Raw genomic sequence first — 27522 nt, 5'->3', positions numbered from 1 at the left:
GGTTGGCAGCAAAACAAGAGAGAAACCACTAAATAACAACCGCTTAAGACAACAAAGTGCTGCGAAAAGGAACCAAATTGGATGATGTTTTTTTAATGCCTGACGATACCTCTTATGTCTCACAGGAAAAAATTACACCTTGTTTTTCCTTCATATAGCAACTGAGACAAACAGAGTTTGTAGACTTACTTGGGGATGGAAGGCAGAGCTCTGTCCCCCTCTGCAGAGACACAATGAACACATGAATTAGACGCAGAAGGGACTGGCTTCATGTTAGAGCTACAGGACTGCAACCATTTCTTTGTAACCACGGGTCTTTTTAAAAAAGATGCACTAAACACAGGCTTGTTATTCAAAGTGACAAAGCTTAGAGCTTCATCAGCCACAATCAGACTTCACCACTGTTTGAAGGACAGCTGACAGCAGTTTCAACCCAGAATATTATTTGCAGTAAGTTAATGATGACTGCAATCATCATTTAGCTGCACACAACTGTACAACAACTACTACAGTGCTGCAAAAAACCCCAAAATATCAACATTGGGTGTACAGTGAACACAAGATAAACATAAGAGTAGCTGTGCTTCCTACCTTTGTGGACTCTGACAATGAAGGAGTGAGAAGCTGAGGAGACGAGCCGACAGTAACCGTCAATCAAGTCAGCCATGTTTTCTGCTGTAGTCAGCAATGCTGTGGTGACTGTGAGGGGCTAGACACACACACACACACACACACACACACACACACACACACACACACACACACACACACACACACACACACACACACACACACACACACACACACACACACACACACAAGCACGCACACACGCATGCACACACACAGATTAGTGGGACAGAGAGTTTCTTCACAGTGACACAATGAGAGCTTTATTGTGGATAACGTCTTCTAGCAGTGCGCGCGCACACACACACACACACACACACACACACACGCAGACACAGATACTCTAGCCCTGATGCACACATGCTTTTCCACGAGCAGAGCCTGCTGCGAACACACACCCACTCTCGACAGACACACTTACTCTGACACTCAAGTGCATACGGCAGCACCCGCCTTCACCCTCCCATGTGCTGTTTCTCTATTTCCCTGTATCATTTCCTGTTCTTTTGCTGAAGATTTTGTGTTAATACAACTTAAAATACAATGTTTAACAAGCAAAATCTTCTTCATGTGCATTACACATGTAGACTATTTAAATTTCCACTTAACAACTAGATTAAAACCTGATATAATTTGAAATGAATGTGTTTCTGATGGGATTGCAGGCAAATTAAATGGCTCATCTCCATGTCAATCAATGCCTGAACACATATTTATGCTTTAAATCAGAAATGATTCACTAAGAATAACCTTATAATGGAAAAGCTAAGGGAATGATATGCAAGCTGTATGCATATCTGTGTGTGTGTGTGTGTGTGTGTGTGTGTGTGTGTGTGTGTGTGTGTGTGTGTGTGTGTGTGTGTGTGTGTGTGTGTGTGTGTGTGTGTTTTCACCTCTGGAGCTCCTGCTACGTTGAGCTGCAGCATGCCTTTCCTGTCCTTCTCTTCCAAAGCAGAGTACTGGATGGACTGAACCTGGTTAAAGTTAGCTAAATGTGTAGGCTGCAGAGACAAAGACAAGTACAGAGAAATATAAAAAAACACACATGAAGAGGAGATGATCAGAGAACTGTGGTGTATTTGTCACGTCACCAGTTAATCATGTACTCCTTTGTTACATACAACAATACCAACAGTAATTACAGTCTTTTCACACAGAGCACGAGAAAAACAATGTCATCAAGAGAGAATTTTAATGTGTTTATGAAGGCCAAACAGGACAAGCTCTGATTCATTTCCAAACAATGAGCAACTTATTAAATTAATTGCTGACATTATGACAGGCAGTCTGTCCTCATTAAGTTGAAAGTTGGTAATAATTTAAGTAGAGTTACTGGCGGGCAGCTGTTTCCCGTGGTTTGAGTTGTCACTGCAGCAAACAGCTGTGTAGCTCTAATCACAGCACGTGGTCATCACACATATGGCTTTTTCTAACTTGTCTATAGAAAATAGAGGAAATGAGAAAATCTGTCTACCAGAGAGGCAAACCAGTAGAGGGCAGTATGGAGAACTGCCACTCTGGCCTTCCAATGAAAAGCATGCAGTCTGCAGAAGTGTTAAAAGGCTTCTTTAGTTCAAAAATACTGAACTTGATCATTTTGAAATGTCTACACCTTCACTAAAGACTCAAAGTGCAAAGTTAAACCCTGTGAGATGAGTTGTCTTAGTGCATTACTCACCGTCGAGCCCTTATCTGTGAGGTAGCTGATTCCTTCCTCTGGTCCGATTGCTAACTCTACTGATATTACCCAGCTAGACTAGAGAGGGAGACACAAAGACAGTACAGTGTTGAAAGAGACGTCACATTTGATCATATCATCTGCTTTATAAACTAAACATAGCTCTGGCAGAAATTCAATATTGATAGTATAAAACAATATTAATGTTCTCATCTGTTTTCACTATTTTTGACATAACACGATGGAGGAAGGTTTGCATTATTAACGCTGATGACAGTGGTAATGTATTGCTGTAGAGAACAGTATAATAACAACAATGTATTCATAATAAGCGGGACAAAAGCAAAAATTACAATTGTGAAGTCCTCTACAAGTTTCCTACCCTTAGCATGCTAAATAGGCTAACCCTCCCACCCCCCTGACTTAGTATGAGTTTTCAGGTATGGAAAATACATGAATGGACTTTTTGTCTTCATGACATGAGTGTTGTCTTACCCCCAGAGCACATTTGAAGCACTCTTTGTCGAAGCGGTAGATGGGAGAGAGTATCTCAAAGAACTTGTGGATGCTCTGCTCATCATTGAGGTTAGCAAACTGCTTAAAGGTCTGCTGGATCTGCTTACGAAGAGTTTTCGCCTGACGGACACGGTGAAAAAACATTTCCAAGGCTTAAGTCTTTCTTTAAGAAAGTTGGTTCAGAGCCAAGAAATGTGCAGGAGACAACTGACAAGGCACACTGTGAGTGACAACGGGGGGTTTAACTTAATTCCAGACAATCAGATTATCAGACATTCAGCCAGACATCCTTTCAGTCATCAAGCTGGTCTCCCTGCCAGTCTGCCGGTTACTCCAACAGCCATCAGCTCACAGAGCAGACTCAGCAGGAGTAGCATTCCCAGAGAGCTTTCTCACACTGTCACATCTGTTCTGGTGATGGAGCTTGAATGAGAGACCCTGGCCTGTCATCCAGGGAGATAAAGTCACTAGCTTTGTGTCAGAGGTTAAGCCTCACCTTGAGGGAGTCCAGCAGGCTTTTGGGGAAGAACCTTCTTAAACCAACGTCTTTCCTGAGAATAACAACACCACAGCAATTATCTTTGAATAGTTGAAATATATTTGTTAAAACACATTGACTGATTTGGTTTACAGTGTGGACCAAATAAAATCTTACTCTAGTAGTTCGTAATTGGATTTCTTATCCAGGGCGTTTCCTGGCATCTCTCTGAAGAACCTCCTGTATGATTCACAGAGAGAAGAAACCGTTTGTAAACACAGTATTAAATGTCATAGTTGGATATTCTGGTAAACTTCCTGATAAAAGCAATCACTAATAGTTAGTACTTAGACCTGTCCACTTGTGACCGGATCATCTAAGATGCATGTCAATACCAGGTGTAATCAGCCATTGTGGCACAATAACTAAAGCGTATGTGTGTTTCTCACCTAATTTCCAAACAGCCCAGCTTCAAAGCAACATCTTGATCCACCTGATCAGCTATATGTTGCATGTAGTCAGTCTTGACCTGGAGACACACAGCATGACAACACAACCGTTTTATAACAATATTGCTGTAAATAACATAAAATTTAAGCACGGAAAATGTGCAGCCTTATGCAGCAGTCCAATGTAAGAGTAGAGTGAAGTGTGTCAGGTATTTTTTAATTATTTCTTTCAAGGCTTGCTTGCCTTGTTAGATGTAAAAAAAAGTGACAGGGAGGAAGAGACAGAACAGATGATATAGGACAGTACAGATACAAGAAAATTAGGGCTATCATTTCAAACAAAAATACATTTTTCTATTTATCACTTTTCCCAAGGAGGACACCTTTCTGTCTCCTATTGTTGCTGCCTCACCTGGTGATAGAGGTAGTTGAAAGAGGGTTTGTCTTCAGAAAAATGGCTGAGGTAACCTTTAGGAAGGTACCGCATCCGCAGCTCATACCTGAGAATGACAGGGACAATTTGTTAAATAACCAAACAGTCAGTACACACACCCACACTGAGAGGGGAATAACCTGTAGCATCCAAATCCAAAGCCTGTCTGAGACAGGAGGAGCACGCTTACTCATATATTTACAGCTGATGCGTTCAAAGACCTTGACACATTTTAAAGCCTCCACTGTGGCCCAGTTTGGGGTACACAAGAGAAGGAAAGGTGATCTTTATATCAAAAAAATAGATGTTTTTACATAAAAATATGGTTTTCGTCTGAGCAACTAGGAGGCACATTTATATAAGTAATGCAGTGTTAGTCATAATCTCTATACAGTCACCACAGTTTCAAGTTTCAAGGTGGACCCGCAAGATCAGTGTCACAAATTCAGAATCCAAATATGAAATATGGTCACAATCCCCCCCTTCTGTTCCTGAGTGATGGTGCTGAGTAATGGCCAGAAAAGTGTTTTTACAGAACATTATGATGCCACCGTGAATCTGACCTTTTGAATATAAAATGTCATAATTCTTTTCCTATAATATCTTATCCTCAGACATTTATAGAAAGTCTTGTCATAAATACTGTATGAAAAACGTGTTGTGTGCTCAGTGACCTTTGATGCCAAATTTTAATCAGTTCATCCTTGAGTCCAAGTGAATGTTTGTGCCAGATGTAATGAAATTCCCTTTAGGCATTCCTGAGATATTGTGTTCACAAGAATGGGAAGGATGAGAGGCCAGAGTGACCTTTGACCACCAAAATTTAATCAGTCTATCAACATAATACCTCTATAAAGAAAAGCCTGCAAGTTTGCTGAATCACAATTACGGTGTTCAAAATTTGTTATAATAATATAAAAAATAATGATAATGTAAAAAAAATCTATAGCTATGTATTGTATATCATTTCACTTCAAAAAGTCTGGTTGTTTTCAGTGTCATGACACACCTCTACTACACATAAGTTTTCCTGTGTGGAGCTAAAAACTGAGGAGTGCTTGTTCATTGGCTCCCATGGAGCAATAGATTCTATTTCTTACTCAAAGTCAACTCAGCAGGGCTGCTTGAAACCAAGTCTTGAAGTTGGAAGATGCCCTTTCTACTCATATTACAGTCTGGTGGCACAGGAGGACATGATTTCATGTTTTGCTGACAGTGAACTCACGGTGAGTGATAACCTTGTAATTGAGATTCCTGCTGTTACACTTGTCAGTTAACTGTGTCACAGATCTACCCAGATGGGCCATCATTGTTCATAGTGACATATTACTTTATGACTGACATACTGCAGCGACTACCGAGAAGTAGAAATGGGTCAGGAGAGTAGTGGGCTCCAAGCTGCTGTAATGCTACAGGCCTGCAGTTAGTTAACAAAGGAAATCAAGGCTGAAGACAAAATAAATAAAACATCCGTGTTGTATAATGAATGAACCAAAAAGAGAGTGTGAGAAGAGAAAAATGATGCGTGTTAGAGAGGAGAGAGAGCTGGATGAGGCAAAAAACACAGATGTGAGAGCTGGGAGAAAGAGGGATGGAGAGAAAGATGAAAGGGAAAAAGAGCGACTGGGAGGTGCACGAGACAGAATGAGAGAAAGCAAGTGAGGGAGCAGGAGAAGACTGGGATAGAGTCAGTTCATCCCCTGGGCTACTTCTGCTGTTCTAACAATAGCTTGGCAGCAGCAGAAGCTCCTGTGGGCTTGCAGCTCTGTTGCCCTCCGAGGCAGAGCTGCAACAACTTGCAGAGCTGCTCCGGCTGCATGTTAGCGGTGTGAACAACTCGTTCATTTTGAATTCACTTCAATTTTAATGACTTTGGGTGCAACACGTCAACTGCAGGACAATGGACCGAACTGTAAGTAGAGCTGTTAACAGCATCAATTGCAGATTGCTAAGTGCCAGGGCAGTTTGAATGTAGGTTGAAAACATGCAGAGATGCTTTCAAATCAGACAGATAAATAAGATAAATGCTTTCATCAGAGGGGGAAGATCATTCCTCGCGGATGCTGCATCAAATAATGGGAAGAATAAGACTCTATGTCATGTACTTGTGCAGTCAGGGAGGTAAATGCCAGACGGTAAACCTTTTATTCATTTGGCTATGGTTATTAACTCCTCTGTATTCACAAGAGGGAGATATAGTATGGATGAATGAGTAAACGCCTTATACGAGGACTATTAAATCTGGAGAAAATCAAGACAGGGGCTCTGGCAGAAGGGATCAATATTAAATGGTTGGAAGTAATATTTTTACTGCTTGTCGACAGTAGTTCACATATACATGTTTCAGGTTTTGGTCTGTGCTTTATTGAAGATATAAAGTACTTTAATTGGGACCATAAGTTATGTAGCTGTAGCTTGTAAGGTAGGCTTAATAAAGCACTCTTGCTCGGCTGGTTTGGAGCTTTAACAAATATTCATTCAATTGGGCATTTGTAAAGCTGACAAGTTTGCCATAAAGATCCACCTCTTGCCCTCCTCCCGAGGCCACATATGAGCTCTGATCTCTGATCTGCAGTGTCCACACACACATTAACATTACTCTTTACTACCTGACATGTGTGACATGTTGAATCTTGTTGCAATCCTACCTCCACTCCTCCTGGGGGTGCTGTTTCTCATATTTCTCCCTGACGTGAGACACGCCCAAATCAGGGTGCAACCAATGGAGAGCATCAGAGTGCAGATGGGTCAGACGGAGGCCCAATGAGGACACACAGCGCAATTTGTGGATTTCTGCTATCTTCTGGATAACACCCTGTTGAAACAAAGGCAAGGATGAACAAAGAAATAAGTGAGAATCAGGGAAATTATGAAAATGGAGGGCTCAAAATACAAGGAATGTTTGTGAGTCGTACCCTGACGTCTGTAGCATCTCCGTGCCTGATGTTACTTGCCCAGGTGCATGGCTCGCTGTTTGTCTCGAAGTAATGGAAGATCTTCAGAACCCGGTCCATGGAGCCGAGGGGCCGCTCAAGGCCTCCGGCAGAGCCGCTGGTACCGACACCGGTACCACTGGGCATCCCGGAGCGAGATTTAACCCCACAACCACCCGCTGCAGAGTGATTGTGGTTGGGTTCCAAGTAGGAAGACGACGCCATGCTGGACTCAGATGCTCCTGCTGGGGCTAACTGGGCGTCATATTCTGAAAAAGGTGGTGGTGGGGGGGGGGACAGAGCTCAAAATGTGACTACATAGTTTAAGTAATATGTAGCTGACTTGTATCCTCACTGGAAATATCTTTAATGACCTGATATTGTGAAAGGAGCGTTTCACAGTTGAGGAGAATAAAAATCAATGAGTTAAAAAAAAGGCGATTAGGGACTGTAAATAAAACTGCTTCATTGACCCTTTTAAACACACTGCTGATAGTTAAATACCCACTCAAACAGCTGCTCAGGCACCACCAATCTGTCATTCAGACGGCCCTTTATACACTTGTCATGACCCAAAGCACACGACATAAATAATCATAAAGACATAAAAGAGAACTTATGTAGAACTAATGCAGCAGAGATAATAAAACTGTGATAATATCACAGCAACACTGAGACAAACTAACTGCAGAAAGAGATCAGGGAAATAAACATGTGCATGTTTATGCAAATAATTGAGAAATCAGATGAGTTTAAATAAATAAAATTCCCAGCCGGTGGGAAACACTGTGGTCAAACTGGACAGCCAACTGCTACGTCAACCAGGCAGTCAGTCAGTCTTTTCAAGCACTCAGTCTAACAGTCAAACACCAGTAAACCAGTCTGTCAGTCCAACACACGTCCAAACCATACCAGACTATCTGTGAAGCAACTTTCTGCTATTCTCAACCAGCTACATAGCTGGTGGGCTGCAGTTTCCAGTCTGGTGGTTTCTAAAACCTGGCTTGACTCGCTCAGGTCTGCTCCGGACATGCTGGTGTTCAGCGGTAGAACAGTAGTGGCTGTGGGTGGACTGAAGCCTAAAAGCTGGATGAATTCTTACTGAAACGCAAAGAATCACAAGAACGTCTAATGCAGAAAAGGACAAACAGATTCAAGCACATGTTAAATTCTAACGATTACGTCTTGCTTCACATGCACTCTATTACGACAGCACGAGGCTACAGCCGGTGTTATACTGCAGTGCATAAAGCAGACTTTGTAATCTACCAGAACCCAGAAAACACGAGCACAAGCCACTTTTTTTGTCGCAGACTCTCAATTTCACCTACTTAGCATTTTTAGGTTTGTTTCTTTGCCCCCACCTTTCTACTGCAGGTTCATCTTCACGCATCTTATCCTTGTGTGGGACACACACTCTGCTGCTTCCTGCATCATGCTGTCACTTCCTGGTTATCCCTGCAGGGTTTGTTGAGTCATCATCACTGCAGTGACTGGTTTCAGCTGAATTCTGGCTATCATGTGGTGACAAAGGAGACGCAAATAAACCAAATCTGACTGACTTTTCATTTCCAGTATTGGGGAGCTAAACACTTTCCCAACAGATCTGCCTGAAAGTGCAATCTGCATCATCATCTCCCAGATTATTTCTACTGGAAGACTTATTTAATATATTAAATATGGAGACAATAAATCCAGCTGTTTTCAGTTACTGTCAACCCTGCTTGTTGCATTACTGCTCTGAACGAGTCTGCAGCAAACAGAAAAACCACGACTGTTAACATCACATCACCACATTCAGCATTTTTCTGTGTTGCACTCAGGTCAGGGTCAGATCACTTCCCACTGATGAAAATGTGAGAAAGAAACAGAGGGACGGAACTATGGAGGGCGATCCAGTGAAAGTGAAATCCAGCACTTTTAACAGCTTGACCTACAGTTGCCTCTTCAAAGACGTCTTCAAAGTGTGTGTGAGTCCGCATGATGACTGCAACAGAAGCGCAAAGGAGGACATTATGCATCCGATAACTTGACTCAGCTTCTAAGAAGTTGCTCTATTAACAGTGTGTCTGTGTGCGCGCATGTGTTTGTGTGTTTGTGTGTGTGTGCATGCGTGCATGCATGTAAAACTCTCTGGCTGTGTGAACATGTCCTCTACACATTGTTACATCCTGTAGTGTGTCCATAGAGAAGCAATGCACCAGAGTCTTTACTAGAGTGACTGTTGGCACATGAAAGCCTCTCACTCTTCATATCATATTATTAACTTTTCTTTGAATTATTGTTATGCTTAATTTTCTATTAATCAACCATTTATTACTGCAATTCTCCTCAATATCCCATCAATACACATGTATGCTTTGCAGATATTCTGTTAGGCCGTTTTTGTAAATCAGACATTTTTCCATTCCAGTGACTGAGGGAAATAAATTCCTAAATGACGCTGCCAATGTTACACTACGCAGTACTAGACTCCAGTGGATTATTTCACACTTTCTTTCCGAGTCTCTGCAGTTTAAGAAGCAGCAAAACTGAGATTAGTTGGGTTTTAGCTAAAATAACAAATGAAAGTTTCTATTTTCTGGTTCAACAGCTGAAGTGCGCAAGAAGTGAGATCAAACTGTAGCTGTGAGGAGCAGAGGTTCAGTGTTTAACGGTCACAGGCATGGCCACATGCAGTCCAAACTCAACACACCCTAAAGGCTTTAATACGACAGATTAGCACAGATCAGATTACAGATGTCCCTCTTACAGTATTACCATCATCATCCAATTAAAATGAGACCACTGTGGCTATGATACTGATGGATTATAAAGTGGCTTGTTACAATGCCTAGAAAGTGTTCTACTGCTCTAATTCCACTCTATCATTGACATAATAACAATACCAGCTGCCTCGCTAAGAACTACCCACTCTGTCGATCTGACGATAAGTAAGTGAAAGCATTAAAAGTAAAACATAAAAACAAACATATGAGTGCAGTTTTGCAGTGCTGATGGCTGCAGAGGTTTACAGCTGTCTGAATAGGAGGAAACAGAACGGCTCTGTCTATTTCCTGAGCTACAGTACACCTCACGTTATACAACGCATTTGTTTTAGTCTTTGAACGCTCTTAGTGAGGATCAACGCTGAATGAAAAGGAGGCTTCGGCGATGACAGACTTCATTGTCCTGACCATGTTCTACTGTTGATACAGCATTATGTCCCGGCCCTGCTGTCATGTCGTTTCAGTTGACTGTTTACTGTGTGAGAGCAGACGCAGGCTTTGGTGGATTTTAGAATAACGACATCAGAATATTTTATTGTTTCTTGTTAATAGCGTTGTCAGAGCATGTTGTTTGAAATGCAGTACAGCAGTGTTTGCTGTACAACTGGGGTCAATGATACATTTAATTTAAAGAAAGAACATGCTGCATGTAAAACACTGGCCTGAATGTGAGTTGCGGCACAGTTGCACAACATACCATCAATTGTAATAACAGCGCCTCCCTTAGTTTATAATACCACGCCTTGTCTCAGAGGGGCCAAATAAAAAATGTATTGGGGACATTATTTTGACTTCAACTCGTTTTTAAAATAGAAGCAGTTGAACCAGAGGAGCTAAAGAGTCACAAACCACCGTCAGCCATCTGCTGCTGCTCGCTCAAGCAGTAATCAGATTAGATATTAAGCACTAACATGTACCACTGCATACACTGACACAAAACACAATAGTGACACAGAATCACACAAATGTACACTTAACCTAAATACAACATACAGTTTGACGAAATCCTATTAGAGGAATAGGCATACCTATGTTTCCATTGGTGCGTGCACACAGCTACTTAATGCTACAAACACAGTTAGATCACGCATGATGAGGAAAGGAGTCGGTTTTACCTGTTTTACAGTAGCATTTATCAAAAGAGGATAGTGTTAACATAGCCCCGAAATACTGCCGCTACTGACCAGTATGTGACTGAATCCATGTAGTGTACTAAGAGTTAGGCTGAAGCACATACGAATATGATGAATGATTAATAACTTCACTCAGTTGTGTTTCGTAACTGTGTCTGACAGAGAATTGGAAAGAGGTTATTTACGGTGTGTGTCAGCAAAACACCTGAAATTGTTATGAATAGACATCATTGACATGGTTGGCATATAGCCAATGGTCTAAGCATCACTTTTTGATACAGATCAATGGTTTCAGCCATCAGATACATTTCGGTTTTTCATGCTATCCAGCAAAAAATCTGACACCTGGGACTTTTCAAGTTGGCTGACAAACAGCATTTTTGTACATGATGTCATCAAAACAGACAATTACAAAGACCATTAAAGCCTTTCATCTTAGACAAGACTGTCCTTTAGTCACCTGATTGTATAACTTGCAAAATCAGATTTGGGGTTGTACTAAATCTGCAACTTATGGTACATAAACGACTGTTTTAAAATATGTGCACTACACAACCTAGGAAAAATGAAACCATTTCTCCCTGCACCAATTTCTACTCGCCATAACTGCGCTAAATCCCCACATCCGTGCCCTCACACACTCAAACAGAGAAAGGGAGAGGAATCAAATCAACTAGGCCATGCAGGCAGCCAGGAGGGGCGCAGGCGGCTGCCAGCCCCACCACCCCCTCTCTCAGTGGGGCTCCAGTGACTGACACTCAGCCTGTTAAACCACAGTAGGCTGGAGTTGAGCTCTGTCCCGTAGCAGCAGCAGAAGGATGGTTTATCTCCTCGTCTAACGGGTATCTGGGTTACTGGGGTTAGCACAATCCTCGGGGAGCCTGGGCCTCTCTGTCTTTTTTACCCTCCCTTTCTCTTCCTATTTTCCTCAGTTGTTCATTCTTCACTTTTATCTCGTTTCTATGTCTTTCTTTCCAAAGCCTCCATCTTTTCCTTTCTCTTATAGCCAAATCTCTTGTATCCTTATTTCTCCATCCTCTCTCCCTTCATCTGCAACTGTTTTCTTCTCCCCCTCTCTTAATCTCCCCGTCGCTCATCTCACACACTCACAGGCCTTTTAGTTCCTGCCTTCACATCCCCATTTGATCCTCCTGTCCTATTGAACCGCCTCTCTTCCTTCCACCCTCTCGTCTTTCTCTCATCCTCAAACAATTTCCTCTGCCCTCCCCCCTCCCCCACACTACTGCACCCTCTCTTCTGTCTTCTGCCAAGGATACGCATTATCTATACCAGGGGACAGAGATGAAAAAGCTTGAAGTCTGACTGTTGGTTGTGTATCTATATAGATAAATATATGACTGTTCAATGCTGCTCTGAACATCATTTACATATAAACAAAATGTTTTTCAGTGGTGTGTCAAAACAAAAACCAGCACTAAGTTACAACCACCATCTCCCAACACACTCTTATTCATCACCCTAATTACAACTTAGTACAGCTGTAACCCAAATGGCTGATGAGCTGATAACAATTCACGACTGTAGTTTTTCAGACAAAAGCTTTAAGCAAAGCAAAAGCTTCAGATTCACGCTGCCCTATTGAATCTCAACCAATTCTGCAAAAATTAAGCTACATGGACTAACAAGTAACTCACTCATTGGTCTGCTGCAAAGCAAAGTTTAATCTTGTGACTGACAGATGGTCAAGCAGCATTTTTTTATTCAAGCTGAGTGAGAGATGGTGAACAAGGATGGGAATTCACACAGTGGTGCACATGGTGTGCATTATATTACCGAACAATGATATGGATTGAATACCATGCAGTTGTGAATCATAAGGCTTTAGTTAAATTCGGCGCTGGCGCTACACACTCTATGTTAGGACACACATTGCAGTCAGTTTGCATATGCTGTTGTTGCATTGATACACTTATTAGTACATACTTGGTAGGGGGTGCTGTGCGTAGATGCAGGCCCCCTTGCTCCAGCAGAGAGGGATGCAGCCACTGTTCTCCATTTGTTTTGTAGGGGGGGCTGTTTTAGGTCTGGCCACAGGGCCCAGACAAAACTGCTGGGCCCCCAAAAAAGCATAGAGACGAGGACTATAAGTGGCTCCTAACTTTGCTTTTCCCGACTGTGAAAACTTCCTGGTTTATAAAAATCTGAATAAGCCAAGGAAAAGCAAATAGAGAGATCCTAAAATATTCCCAAAAGAGTTAAAAAACTGACAGCGGCTGTGCGGGTAACTGGGCTTTCATTGGTTAAAGTGGTCATAATATCCATTGTGCAAGTTTTATCCACCTCACAAGTTAACTCCAGGAAACCAATAGAAAGAATCGATCGAAGCTGGTGTCCCGGGATTGTAAGTAACTCCAGTAAAGGAAAGAGCCCAGCAAGAGGAAAGAGAGGATGTCAAATATCCTTTGTACTATAAAATCTGATGACAGAGCAAGTATCACAGGAGGCAGAGAGCATAGCGGTCCGGGGCTATGCGCTAACAGCCACTACACTCAACATCATCAGGGTCCAGCTGATTGAGATGCTCCCAATGTTTTTCCCTCTAAATAACAGAGAGAAAAAGGTCTGACTCCGCTTCACATCCACAGTGGCCCAGCGTGAAGAATCTCACCAAGTCCACGTTAATCTGGAAGTCAGACCTCTGCAACAAAGCGAAAGACGATTAAAACTGGGAAGTACAGTATCTGGTAAAAAATCCAGGCTCCTGATCACAAGACTGCGAGTCACTCTCCTGAAGCTTGCTGAAACATCATATTACTTCAGGACTGAAGGGAGTGGCTCCAGTTCCAGGTCTCAGTAACCAATCTGCCCAGTACATGTCATGACCTTTAACCCAGCCAAACTGTGCTCACCATTGTGCAATGAGGCATGTAATGATCCCTGTAAGGAAGTTCATTTTTTGCTCCTTCAGCTCAGGGCGATGGAGCCCTTTTGGGTGGAGAGGATTCAGTAAGAAGCTTGAGGACACTTAAGCAGGGTGTTCACTTCCCAAAACAGACTTTCAAGCCTGGCTTCTGTGGTTGTGGGATGATTTCTCTACCCATTAGGCCATCCTGCGGTCCAATAAATCCTCACAAATGCTCAAGCTCAGGTCTTCGTTGCGGAGCTGCTGATCCAATTAATCAATCCTTGACGTGAAATTCAAAGAAGGCGGCTTCCCTGCAGCCATAAATGTTAAGTCACAGGGTTTGGCAACGCATCTCAAACATCCAGGTTACAAAACAACCTTTGCTGGGAAAGTAAGACTCCGTATAATCACATCAAGCATAATTTTCCAAGTCAGGTGGTAGTTTTGTTTCGTAAATCCAACAATGTTGATGGCAAGACGGATGAGAGAAAGAAGAAAAGAGAAACTAGCATCAGTTAAGAACGAGATGAAAATGTAGGGCAAAGCGGGACGCAGAGAATTGGAGCAGAGTGAGGGAGAGGTGGATGAGAGTGACCGACGCAGGAGGGAAAAAGCAGAGCAAGAGAGGGAAAAACAAGAAGAAGAAAGACGACAAAAGAAGGAGACTAAAGAATGAGCTGAATAAGAACACAATGACCAAAAAAGAAAGACAGAATTAAAAGGACAAAATGAATTAGAACGTGAAAGAGGAAGAACACAGAGCGTGGGATGAAGAGAAAAAGCAGATAAACCCAAAGGAGAAGCTGAGCCTCACATCCTCCAAAGCTTTCCCACAATGCTCGGAGCCCGCACAAGTTAATCAGGTCAACGCAGGTGTCTGATGTCAGACACAGACATAAAGTGACAGAGACCTGAAGGGAAAGGTGGAGCTGAAAGTCACGAACAATAAAAGCCAAGGGACGTGGAGCCAGGCAGGACAGGATGAGAGTCGGACTGTGGAGAAAAAATGATGTTGCAGGAGCGAGCTGCAGGAAAAAAACTGATGCGGTAAATCTGCTGCGAAGTCAGTCAGCTGTGTGTCATTCAGTTTGGCTTCTGAAGGCTTTCCTCTGGAGCAGTGGAAGAGCAAATAGATCACAACATCATTCCCAACCTTGCACGCACACACACATGCACAGCCGCAGCCAAACACACACACGCAGACACAGTGCATCCAGTACAATGCTTGAGCGGTTGAAATGAGTGCACCAGAGACTGAGAGAGTACGTGTGGAAGCTAGAGAGAGGGAGTACGTATACAGGAGTGCATGTGGCTAAGCAGTGTGGCAAGTGTGTGTGTGTGTGTGTGTGTGTGTGTGTGTGTGTGTGTGTGTGTGTGTGTGTGTGTGTGTGTGTGTGTGTCAGCAAAGCAAAGGGAGTGTGTGCACAAAATACTCAAAGTTATTGTGTGCATGTGTGTGCCAAGTGTTTCTCCTCTGCTTTGTTTTCTGTATAGGCTGATGTGACCACGCTGCACAAAAGGCTGCTCCGCTCACTAACAGGCAGAACCAGGGAGGGAGAGAGAGAGTGTGTGTGTGTGTGTGTGTGTGTGTGTGTGTGTGTGTGTGTGTGTGTGTGTGTGTGTGTGTGTGTGTGTGTGTGTGCGTGCGTGCGTGCGTGCGTGCGTGCGTGCGTGTGTGTGTGTGTGTGTGTGGAGGGCAGAGAAGGAGACAGGAGGTGGAAGAAGGAGAAACAGAAATATTGTAATTGAGACTTGATGCAGTGGAAAGAAGTCAAGTTGATTGGATGCAACTATAAATATGCTAATAACACCACAGCCTTAATCAAGACTCCAAGTTTATTAAACAGGCCCTCACATGAACACAAAGCCAACACACGCGTGCGCGCACACACACACACACAAAGTTTTCCCAGGATTAAAGCTTAGCCACTGAAAACATACATTCCACTCTTTAACCTATTACAACTGCAGTTTCCCTCTATTTCTTTTCATTATCCGTCCCCCCACCCCACCCCCGGTCTGTCTCTCTGTGCTGCCCTCAGCTGGTCTCTACTGCCCTCTGTCCTCACTCTGTCTCTCCTCCTCCCCAAACACATTTCACCTGCTCCTGCCGCATGCCAGCCCTTCAATGGCAGTAAAGCACTCGTGACATTCAATCCCTCGGATGTGCCTAAGGACCAGATGATCGAAGCCTCCAGCTGCAAAACACTGACAACAATCACACTGCAATTATTTTGGGACACAAACTGGTGTTGAGCATTGTAGGTACAGGTGTGATGATTGAGTCTTTAATATTAAGGACAAAATATGTTGTTTGTAAATGCCCATCAGAAAAACACACGGAAGCATTCACGAAGGTCATCTGTCAGCGTCTTTCAAAGCTGTTACAATTCACTGTTAACAAAGTCTTAACATAGTCTTCATTACCATCAGAGGGCTTTGTTACCTGAACATAAACATGTCATTTTGGGACATTTGCTGAAACAGCACCGCCATTTTTCGGTCTCAACAAGAAACGTGTAATAAAATGCTGGGATGCCCAATATAAACACAGTCTGTCACTAGACCCCCCCTAAATCTTATACACCGGACTTTTAATACAAGAGTATTGACAACAATTAACCTTGTTGCACCATTAAAACTAAAACAAGAGTTACAGCCTTGTGGCTGTTTGCCTCTGTCAACCAGTCAAGTCACAGTTTACAGCCATGGCTGTCAAGACTCATATATATATATATATATATATATATATATATATATATATATATATATATATATATATATATATATAGAAAATGGGATGGACAGACGTACGGACAACCCAAAATATAACACTGCTGACACAGAGGCATGAAAACCTGTTTTTAAATGCAAGCTATCTTGGAAACATGGGACTGTTGACAAACTTAAAAGAAATTGTCAAAAAGCTGAGTGTAGATGAAGGAAAAGTACACTCCACAGCTACCCTAAAATTTTATGTGACCTTTCAGAATATAATAAAGAAATGCCAGGCACGCTCACTCCTCTGAACTCAATAACTAAATAAATAAGAACCAAAACAATCCCTGGGTTCTTTTAGCCACTAGAGACTTTGATATATCCTACTTCTTTGTGCCCTGGTGATTTATTTCTCAGATACAAAGTGGAGCAAATTTTCAGCCCACTTCTGCGATCAGGGGTCAACAATGAATGAATGCTAATTAGACAAGACTGCGTAATGACTTTGACACTTTCAGTACACCTGGCACGCTTTTATTCTGGTGCATTCAGAGGTGATTTATAAAGTGGTCATTTTATTGTTTTGTTGCTGTTTTAATCTTGCATTGTGAAGCACTTTGGGTTGAGCTGAGCCATGAACTGGGCTCAGCACCAGCACACAACCAAACACCATGTACACAAATGACTGGGCGTCAGTATTTAGTACGTCATCATGTAAAATGACAGAATGGGCACCTTCAGGGTTTTTTTTAGGAAATTGAAGAAATTCATCCTGTAATATGCTGTTTCTGAATCAGTTATGTAGCCTTCGTTTTCATTGATTTACTGCATTTAAAGCCACATGAAGTGCTTAAATACCTCAGTCACATTGTGAGCCATGGATCCTGATCTGTCTTCCTTTGTTTTGTGCCTCATCACCATGTAAATTTGTTGCATTCCTTCCCACTAAAACCGTACCTATGAGTAAGAGCATTTCCGAGGCAGTTATTGGCCATTGCAGTTAAGTTTACCTCGTCTGTACAACGTGCACCATGCTGCTGTTACTTTCCAGCAAAGTCACAAAGCATCAGCTCCTTATATGCGTCACTTAACCCCAACCTCAACTTTGGCAACAACATCCAAATGAGAACTGGAGCTAAAGCGAAGGTCAAGACATGTAAATTATGTTCCTTTTCAGGAACGACAGGTCCTCAGCTGCAAATATACAACATCCCCCTTGAAAACTATAGGATCAACAGTTACCTAGCAACAGCCATGGAGAGAGGCTGGAGCTAAGGGCCATAAAATGTCTCATCTGTATCTATGAAAGTATTCAGCTCTACCTTGATCCATCACATCAGCATCATCAGCCATCTTTAAAGTCTGAGTCAAGACTAAGACCACAGAACATCACGCCCAAAATCAAAACAACACTGAATCTCTTAATTATCATGAAAAATCAAGCTGAAAGGATAAAATCATGTTCATTAAATGTCTGTAAAATAAGCCTAAAATGCTTTCCAAGGCATACCCAATGTAAACGCTGAAAGCTGTTCTTGAACTATTCAGAGTACACGCATGGTTTTAGTCTCTCTGGAAATGGAACAATCTGAAGCTTTTTTTGGGACAATTTTTGTAATTTTATTTTGCTAATTTAATGGTCTGCCTGCAAAGACTGAGTCAGAGCTGCAGCTCAGCGAGAGACTCATGTTCAGCGAGCTAACCTAGAAGCTCAAAGAGGCTAACAATGGTAGAAAGAGGCAGCGGGGAAAACAGTGCGCAGAGCCAGAATATTTTCACATCTAACTGTGAATTAAGGGTTTATTTTGACTGAACCAGAGTTGGTGATGGAACAGTGGAAAGAGAAACCATAACAGTTTTGGGGAGTTTTTTTTTTTTTTGTCTCTGTTGAGTTTGAATTAAGTGAGAAAATTGAATTCAGAAGGTGTACAGTTCAATATTTTCTGTTTAGTAAGGAAAGTAGATGGAAGAATATTTCCTTTCTTGGCATTCTGTAAGTTTATTTTGTTTATTTATTAGACTAATAAACGTAGCAAACTCCGCAAAGGTTAGTGAGCTGACACTGGTCATTTGGAACATTTTTCAATTTTGGAGTAACAAACACAAAAGTGTTTAGGCCGAACATTACGATGTCACAGTGACATTTTATCCTGACACATTTGTTCGAATTTTTGTCATAATTTAAGGTCAAACATGTATTTAGTGTGATCTCAGGGACTCTGACCACCAAAATTGAATCAGTTCATCCTTGAGACAAAGTGACCATATGTGCCAAAGACATTTCCATGAGGCTTTCCGGAAACACTGCGTTCATGAGGACAGGACGTAGGTCAACCCAGAAAAAAAAATGCCTGCATTAAAAAAAAACCTTTGTACTCACCAGTGCAGTATGATATTCTGGAAATATCTGGAAGAGAAAAGGGTGAGGGAGGAGAGAGAAACACAAGACTTTCATTAATTTGTGTATGTGACTTAGTGTTACGATGAATTATTCACAGAGTATCTGCATGTCCGGGATAAAGTCATGGCATCAACAAAAGCAACACATTCAGCACATTCTGCATTGAATTTAACATGACACTGATACAAAAACACCTGAGAGCAACAGATAAACGGTATGCACTTGTAAGTTTGCTCATGAGCTACTGCTTTTCATATTACTGTGTTTTACTTAGAGTCCAATTTCTCGAGCTTATTCCTCCACAACACAACAGAGAGATGAGAAAAGGAGGGTAACAAGGTCAAAGAAAAAGAACAAATAAAGGTCGAGTAAGACAGAAGAGTTTGATAATAAGACAGCAGAGGGAAACAGAGGAGGAATCAAATCCCAGAATCGATGAGAAATGTAGCCGCAGGAAGAACACTGCCATTAAAATACGAACATACTGGTGAGTAGCCAATTGTCAAAACGAGCCTCAATCAAATCAAATTAAATGCTTTTAGCTCTACATCACATCAAAGAAGACTTCCATCACTTGGAAAGAACAAATGTCCAATCCAATTGATTACTGTGCTTAGTTTGTTTGACTGGCAGGAGTCGATTTCTAATCACACTAAGCACCTCTGCTGGTTTACATGTCAGCACCGACCAGCCGGTGACTGCGCAGCAGCTGTGAGGAATCTGGAGGATTTCATATGAGCGGGCGAGAATCATGACTTGGCAGAATATATTCTGCTCCGTCACGCTGTTATAACCTTGCCCTCTGGCCTCATTCATCTCAAAACTGTCTCATCACCTCATCACTCCTCTGTCCCCCTCGTTTCACTCACTCTTTCCAACACTCTCATGCAAAAATGACACAGAAATGAGCAATATGATGAAACACTGAAGCTACGCTGACATCTGTTACTAAGCAACAGACACGAAGCAGGGCTGTGGTGCCAATTGGGATGCCGAGGCTTTGTCTTACTTTATATTTAAGATAAAAAGCTGGTCCCATTTCCAGCCAACCTCCTATTGATGCGTTGATCCGATCGGTCCAATGCTGACTCAAACAGCTGGATCAGGTATCAGTGACAATGTGGCAGAACTTGGGGCCAATCTATTAAATTTTCGATTCTATGGGTCTATTTGCACTGAATGTTTATGAAGACTTTTGATTCCCGCTTATTTAATGTTTGTACTACTTCTGCATATTGAGATTTTTCAAATTTGTTTGCACTAGTTTGCGATACAATTAAACATTTTGATGTGCATGTGTGAAGTTTAATCAGCAGTGATATCTCAAATTAGCAGTTTGATGAGCTTGTATTGGCACATGCTGACTTTCCTGTGAGCAAATAAAATAGTTAAGCACGTTGATTTAAAAAAACAAAACAAAACAGTATATTACCGTAAAGCACAGTATACTATAGGAACTAGTACTACATAGTGTATGCAATCAGCATGTAGTATGGCATTAGGACACTGTGTTCTTCATGAAGTTTCCTTCATGCGATGTGGTGTGGTCCATCAGCAGCACATTCTGAAATCTAGGAAATTTAGCATCAATATTGATATCTTTGCATTCACTACTTGTACTTACTTTTCACTTATCCTCAAAGTGATATTAAGTTATGACACTTCGGTTATTCTTCTAACTCAGACATTTCACTTGGTTGGATCCACTGCTGCTTGGTGTGTGTCCTGCTACTTCACATAATTTCTTCTAATCACATAATCCAATTTGTTCCTGGCAGAGTTGCGTCCAAAATGTTGGCTACATGTAGGATGCTGTTAACAAAAGCAACACAACACCAATCCTGGCATTATTCTCCCTCTCCCCCCACTCCGAGAGTAGAAATCACGAGTGATAAAAGTAACGTTTAAGCCTTAAACGAAGGCTGAAGCATGTATTGAAACGTTTCTCAAAAAGTACTTTGAAAAGTACTATACAGCTACCTTTAGATAATACATTTACTACGTGTGTGAATGTATGTAGATTTTTTTTTAAACAATAGATGCATGATAACATCTGGTTTCTGGTTGGATGTGGATATTTCCTCAATGTCACCAGCACTGACCTCGCTCTAAACCCAACTGTAATCTTTCACAGATTAATTACCCAGAAGTAGAAGCTCTTATTAAAACAGTACTGAAGCATCTGTCACTGGAACTGCTTATAACATTTTTCACTTGCATAAACACTCCTCAGAGCTTCTCCCTCCTACTCTATCACATTTTCCCCCTCACGCTCTCAGCCTTTTTTCTTTGTCTCTCCCACTCAGAGTAGAAAACTACTGCCTCTGGCTGCAAACCACAGAGGCTACGCTACAGCTGACACCACGCTAAGGGCATTGCACAACTCTATTCTCATCAAGAAAACAACAACAGCCTTTTGCAGCTCCTCTGCACTGACGAGCCTGTCAGACGAGAGTGCAACAGCACAGAGTGGCGCAGGACTCAGAGCGACATCAGAGAGAAGAATAAAGTCACCTCAGTAGCAGCTACCGCTCTAATGAGGTAGCTGTCATTGCAAGTAGCAGCAGTAAAACATTAACATAGTATTGGGACTACTGCAGACATGGGGAGTAAGTCAGAGAAGGGTCTTACTTACACCCTTTTTCACATCTGTATTTGGCAGAAGACGTGTTTACATGAGCTGACGTCAATAAAACTGTTTCACGTGTATATGAAATATCCCAGTTAATAACCTCCACAGCCCAGCTGCAGTATATAACCCAGGAGAGGCCATCATGTAGATTCACTGTTTACACACAATCAATTGACGCTGCATGCTCAGTGTGCCAATGATGAACATAATGCACTACTACACTTTGCAGTGCATACATATCAAATCAGAGTCCAGCAGTACACAGTGCAAATCCTTTCTAAAGTTTTATTACATGTTCCCTCTCATTACTCATCATTCATTCATTCAACAGCCTGACAGATTAATTATTTGCTATTTATCTAAATTGCTACCTGAATCATTACACATTACTGTTTGCAAATGGAAAATAGGGAAGATTCATCAGGTACTAAATTTAACAAATCCACGTATTTTACCAATTCTGTTTTCCAATCCTGTTATCTTTTTTATCTTAAGTCATTCTTTGATTCATTTGTTCAAAGTAAATTAAGTTGTTAAAGATAAGTTTATCTGTTTATGAGGCGGTCAGACCAGTAATGTGACACGACGACACAATGACTCATTTGTGTGAGAGTTTTTGACGAGAAAATGCGTTCATATAAAGTAAAGTTTTACAAGGCACGACTGCAGCACACACTCTCAGATCCTCCATTTAAGCCCTGCCATTCTCACTGCTTTTAGCTGAATTCATTAATTTATAGTTTGACAATTTTTTGTTTCCTTTTTTTTTTTTTTTACAAGCCATTTATGGCCCTAACTCAGTGTGCAGTGCACTGCACCAAAGTTAAAGTCACACAGACATTCACAGATACATTGATCCGAACCACCGCATCTCCACGGTCCCACAGAAGCTTCACATCTCTAAATTCTTTCAGGAACTGGGAATAAAGGATTTTGCTAAGAGACACCCAACGTTTCTGGTATATTGCTGTACATTTTTACTTCCTCTCAGTGCAAACCACTTTGGAAAAATGTGTCCGCTGAGAAGAGAAAATATTCAAACAAGTGTGATATGACATTTTACAGGCCGAGCTGTCCAGCCATGGATTAATGTCTCTTTTCCTGCTTTCAGAACACTCGAAGAGCAACATGCTTAAAGAACCTCAAAAGTGGGAACACCCATCAAACTGTAAAAATGCAGCGCTGCTCGTGTTTATCCGTACACTAAATATATATTTGACAGCTACTTCACTCCTCTGGCTGCTCCAATCAAGACCTTTAGATGCCTTTCTGCATAAAATGCAAAGTAAAGTCAAACGCGAGGGAAAGGCTGCCTATCATTGCAGACTGTATTATGGGATTTAGTTTCTAAATTGAATCAGGATATGACTGCGAAGTCAGATTTCTCCCATAATGATTACTGAAATGCTCGTTTGACTTCCCATTACCAAGCAGTCCAATGAGATGAATATCAACCACACAACCTGACAGGTGATTCTCCACACCCAAACAGATGTTGCACTGTGTATTTTTTCCACATTGCCCAGCCTAAGGGTAATGTTTTTAGTATAATACACTGCTTTGAAGAAATTTATATCATGAAGAGGTGCAATACAAGTCACTTCACAATCACAGTATCTGACAGTGAGTGCTGACCACTTGGAATAAGTTAAACAAAACAGCGAGCTACAGATGCAAATAGGGGAAGACTGACGATGGCACAACAGGAGCACACGTTTCCAGTCATTTTACAGGTCTTAACAGATAGACAGCCTGCAGCTGTGCTGTCTCAAAACACGACAAACATAGCTCCAACAAACAGAGACCTAACAGGTATAAATGAATTCAAGCTCATTTGTAATCTGACAACTAATTGCTCCGGGAAAGTTTAATGGGTGGAAGCAAAATTATTAATATGTAACTGCATTAAGCAGCTCTGACAATGTATTCTTCTATACAGGTGGAAAGAATATGACACAACTCATCAGGTATCTTAGCTATAGCTATTAGTGCAATAGCAGAAAACATGGCCCGGGGCGCAGGGAGGGTGTTGGTGGTAGAGGTGTCCTGGAATTCAATACAGCACAATAAAGCAACCACAATTGAGGCAAGACACGAGGCAACACAACTAAAGGCAGGGTTTTACATTGAGATTAAGAGCGTCTGTGTGTTTTTATATGTACTGACTATTGCCCACATGGCTGTCAGTCGCACACCTATGCTGACCCTGTGGACGAGAGAAGTGACACTTGCTAGCTGTGGCCTGTGGTTGTTTAGCTGCATTTATACAGGAACAGAAATCTGATGTTTAACTCGTTGTGGTACAGGTCCAACCGGACACAGTTGCCTCAAACAAGCCAAGAAGATCGTATTGCAGGAAGACATCAGCTGTGAGCCACATACAAGGATTACAAAACCCTTTTTGCTTGTGGGAACTGATGAGGGCACAAAAAACCATAACAGAAGCCGATGAGGGTGATAAATTCAAAGCTCATCACACCCACAGTTAAACCGACTCATGGATGAATGAATAAGCAGGCTGACAAATTACAGCCGTCAATCTTTTGTCTTGAGGTATGACAGCACTTTGGGGAAGTGCAGTCGCAGTGGCAGCGATAGTAACTGCGAGGACAGCGATGACAGTAACAGCTGGAGCAGTAGTAATAAGTGTAGTGGCAGCAGCCGTTGTTATATTCCATCTTTAGTTTTGTGGGAATGTAAATAGTTCACAAATCGTGTGATAGAAACATAAAACGGCAGGTAAACAGGTAAAAAGAAAACACTGTACTCCGTGTGGACAGGACAACACACATTAACTCTGTTCCATGGAGGCAAGCCAAGCGGGCAAACTTCAGCATGCAGGGCGACAGATACACACGATCACACAATATGTGCCAATTTATTCATTTGTCAAATCTGTTGTCAGAAGCAACCAAGCGGGTTTATCAAAGGACAACAGAGCGGGCTCACGCTGCATCAGAGCCTTCAGCGGCTTTGTTTGTGCTCCACACTCTACCTGTCTGTGAGGTTTTCACATGCAACTGCTTGCACAGCGGTGAGCAGCGCAAATTCCTTTCCAGCCCTCAGCCTGCCAGACCCTCTCTACCTGCCTCGCACAGAGCACCCACACACCCAGTCCGATCGTGGCTGAACACATTCCCCAATCCATCAGTATGACTACACAGGTTCATACCTCCATTGGTGCAGCCCAGGAAATCCCAGAACTGCATGTTGGCAGCCGGCAGACAGAGGACTGAGCCTCCGCTAAATCACAGACGCCTGTATATGCTCCTGCTGTCTCTCCACTTCCTCATTGTACTGTATGCTGTCACTTATAGGAGAAGGAAAACACCCGCCCACTGATTGTTTCGGACTGACACACCTGAGGGCTGAGTTTCATTTCCACACAGCTGCCTCCTTTTCTCATTTCGAAGCGTCTTCCTGCTCCTTCTCCCTTCGCTTGCCACCTTACACACCGCTCTGTCCCTCGTCTTTATGTTATCCTGACTGAAAACAGACAGGTGTACAGATCGATCTAACATTGTCAATGTTGCTTTCCCCATCCCTGCCACTTCAGATTAGTGGAGGTAATTGAAGAGGAGTCAAGGAGAACAGACAGACAGAGAAAGAAAGCCACAGCTGAGCGCAGGCCCTCCTCTTTAGACTTCTAGCAACACATGCAATGTAAGTAAGAGAGTTGCTTCACAATTGAAATTCGCACATGTTAAAACAGATGGTGAAAAATGTACAAGTCAGGTGTCTGCATACCTGTACTCAACACCAGAAAAAGCCATGACTGACATGCAATCAAGCAAGTATTAACTAGACTTTCAATGGCAGCTAGGCTGTAAAGTTTCAGCTTGGATTAATTTATTGGAAGAGGCAAATCCATTAGAATGAAAAGTGAAGTAAAATTTCTATTTAACGCACAAGTGCGTCAGATCCCATTTTTTAGGAAAATCTCCAAGCAGAGGCTCCATCATTAGTAAATCTGAATGACATTTTGATGTTCATTTACTGTCCAGTGACCTGTTTACCAGCCTCCTTTTAATCAAGTACTGCATGCTCTCAACTAGCTGTCGTTCAATATTAAACGTTGCTGTTTGTCCACAGGCATGTCAAAACATCCGAGGATGCACTTTGAGGTCCTCATCCTCCAGTTTGGCTGCTAAGGGATTTGTACGGGGATGTGATCGGGGGTGACAGAAACATAAAGGCAGGAAGCAAGATGGGAAAAGGCAGGAAAACAGACATGACAGGGCAGCTCTGACTCCAAACCCCCTGAAACCCCTGAGAAACACTGACTAATCACATCCCCAGGGCTGCCGGTCATCACCAGGCTGTGTACATTTCAGCATCACACCTTTCATCCCATCAAGCATGCCAAAGTAAGCATTTCTGCTCCTAAAACCGGGCCTGGTTCAAATATTAACACATTTCTCTCGGCCTACCACAGCGAGAAGTGTACAGTATTGTGGCTGACAAGGCAGCAAGCAAGCCAAAACACATGAGACGCTCAGGTTAAGTGCGAGCTGCCCCCTTTTGTCTCAAACTCGCTGTTTTCCGACAATAAGCTTCAGCCCGAGGAGCTCGTTATTCATCAAAACTCTGGTGTTTTTGCCTCAGCGTTGCTGCTCTGCATGACAGAAATCCTCCTTGCCTTGGACCTTTGCACCTACCCGGAGACACAGAGAGGGGTGGTTTCGGCCACTGCACCACTGTCTGTCTGTTAGGAATACAAATGACTTCTCGGTGTCAAAGTGACCGGTATTTAATATCCTTCAGCCCACAAGATGTGACCACAAACCCTCACACCAGCTCCTAAAAACACCCCCTCGCGTATTGCATTTGCGTTAACCCCATTGTCTGTGTGTGTTACCCCCTTTAATGCTAAGCTAGCTCGGCTAACGGTGGGCTATTCCCATTTAATCCGCCCCCCAAATGGATCAATACTCACCCGCTTTAGCCCCGGAGCCCGGCCGCAACTACTCCCCGTAACCGGCCACCTTTTTCAGCCAGGAAGTTTGAATTTTACATATATATTCCCGCTGATATCAGAGCCGGCTTGGTGGCTGTGTCCTCTCCCTTCTGAGTCCCTCTCCCTGTCTGTTTTTGTCCACAACAGCGCCGTGCCCGGCAGTCAGTGTCCACTGACGCTAGCTGTTAGCACCGCTGCTGCTGCTGCTGCTGCTGGAGCCTGAGCTTTTCCAACATGGCTGCAGCTGGCGGGGCTCACTGACAGGAGGAGAGGGGCCCTACGTGTCCAGCGCCACTGCAAGGGTCCCTTATGTAAGACAACACGCGACATCCTCCGTTTGTCTTGTCATATACGAGACATGATTTACATGAAATTATGCCTTGAAAGGTAAAGGTATTTTACCCAAATTCATTACCTTTCGATTTAATTTTCAAATAATTTCTGTTGTTTGGTTGCAACATGGCAAAAGACCTTAGTTTGCTTTTTGGTTAAAATTTCAATCCATTGCTATCAATTCTAACAATTCTAGGGCTAAATAACATAAAGAGCCAATAGCCAGAAATCTGTGTTTAATTTATTTGTCCATAAAATTCTGGTGTGCTCACATAAGAGTCAACCAAATAAATACCCATAAAACTCAAAACATAAATAAAAACAGTATAAGACTCTATTCTTCATAAAAAAAATGTATGAAAAGATAACACTGGTTGAAAAGATGAGATAAATATAAGCTAAAATAGAACTTTATTACTCTCAAAGGAAGGTCTTGTGCCAGAGGTTGCTCAAACATTACAGTAACATAAGAATAAAAGCAATGCAGCAATAAATCTAAAGTGTAAAAGGAGCAAGTGATAGCATCGGTGTCTATAGAATAAAAGTAAAGTAAGATAAGTAGATTTGCCTCACCGCTGATGGTGTTGAATAAACAGC

At 42.3% G+C, this 27522-nt stretch overlaps 1 protein-coding gene across 10 annotated transcripts in view; it reads right to left on the bottom strand.

Moving 5' to 3' along the window:
- LOC139334466 (focal adhesion kinase 1-like) overlaps positions 1-26735 on the bottom strand; it is a 58694-nt gene extending 31959 nt beyond the window's left edge. For 9 of the 10 annotated variants that reach the window (XM_070967364.1, XM_070967356.1, XM_070967357.1 and 6 more), the window contains exons 1-12: positions 12963-14256; positions 7100-7386; positions 6833-6999; positions 4164-4251; positions 3752-3831; positions 3480-3542; positions 3321-3375; positions 2804-2944; positions 2309-2386; positions 1524-1631; positions 592-709; positions 190-220 (exon numbers count right to left, since the gene is read on the bottom strand). In XM_070967364.1, coding sequence (XP_070823465.1) covers positions 190-220; positions 592-709; positions 1524-1631; positions 2309-2386; positions 2804-2944; positions 3321-3375; positions 3480-3542; positions 3752-3831; positions 4164-4251; positions 6833-6999; positions 7100-7386; positions 12963-13035 — 1289 coding nt within the window. In that variant the 5' untranslated portion in view covers positions 13036-14256. Of the gene's footprint in view, positions 1-189; positions 221-591; positions 710-1523; positions 1632-2308; positions 2387-2803; positions 2945-3320; positions 3376-3479; positions 3543-3751; positions 3832-4163; positions 4252-6832; positions 7000-7099; positions 7387-12962; positions 14257-18982; positions 19010-26571 lie in introns of those variants that run through there. The other variant, XM_070967362.1, reaches the window with a different exon arrangement.
- Between the last annotated feature and the right edge of the window lie 787 nt (positions 26736-27522).

Source organism: Chaetodon trifascialis, chromosome 7, assembly GCF_039877785.1.
Source record: "Chaetodon trifascialis isolate fChaTrf1 chromosome 7, fChaTrf1.hap1, whole genome shotgun sequence".
NCBI lineage: Eukaryota > Metazoa > Chordata > Actinopteri > Chaetodontiformes > Chaetodontidae > Chaetodon > Chaetodon trifascialis.
The sequence above is the reverse complement of the archived record's forward strand: the minus strand, read 5'-3'. Positions and strand labels throughout refer to the sequence as shown.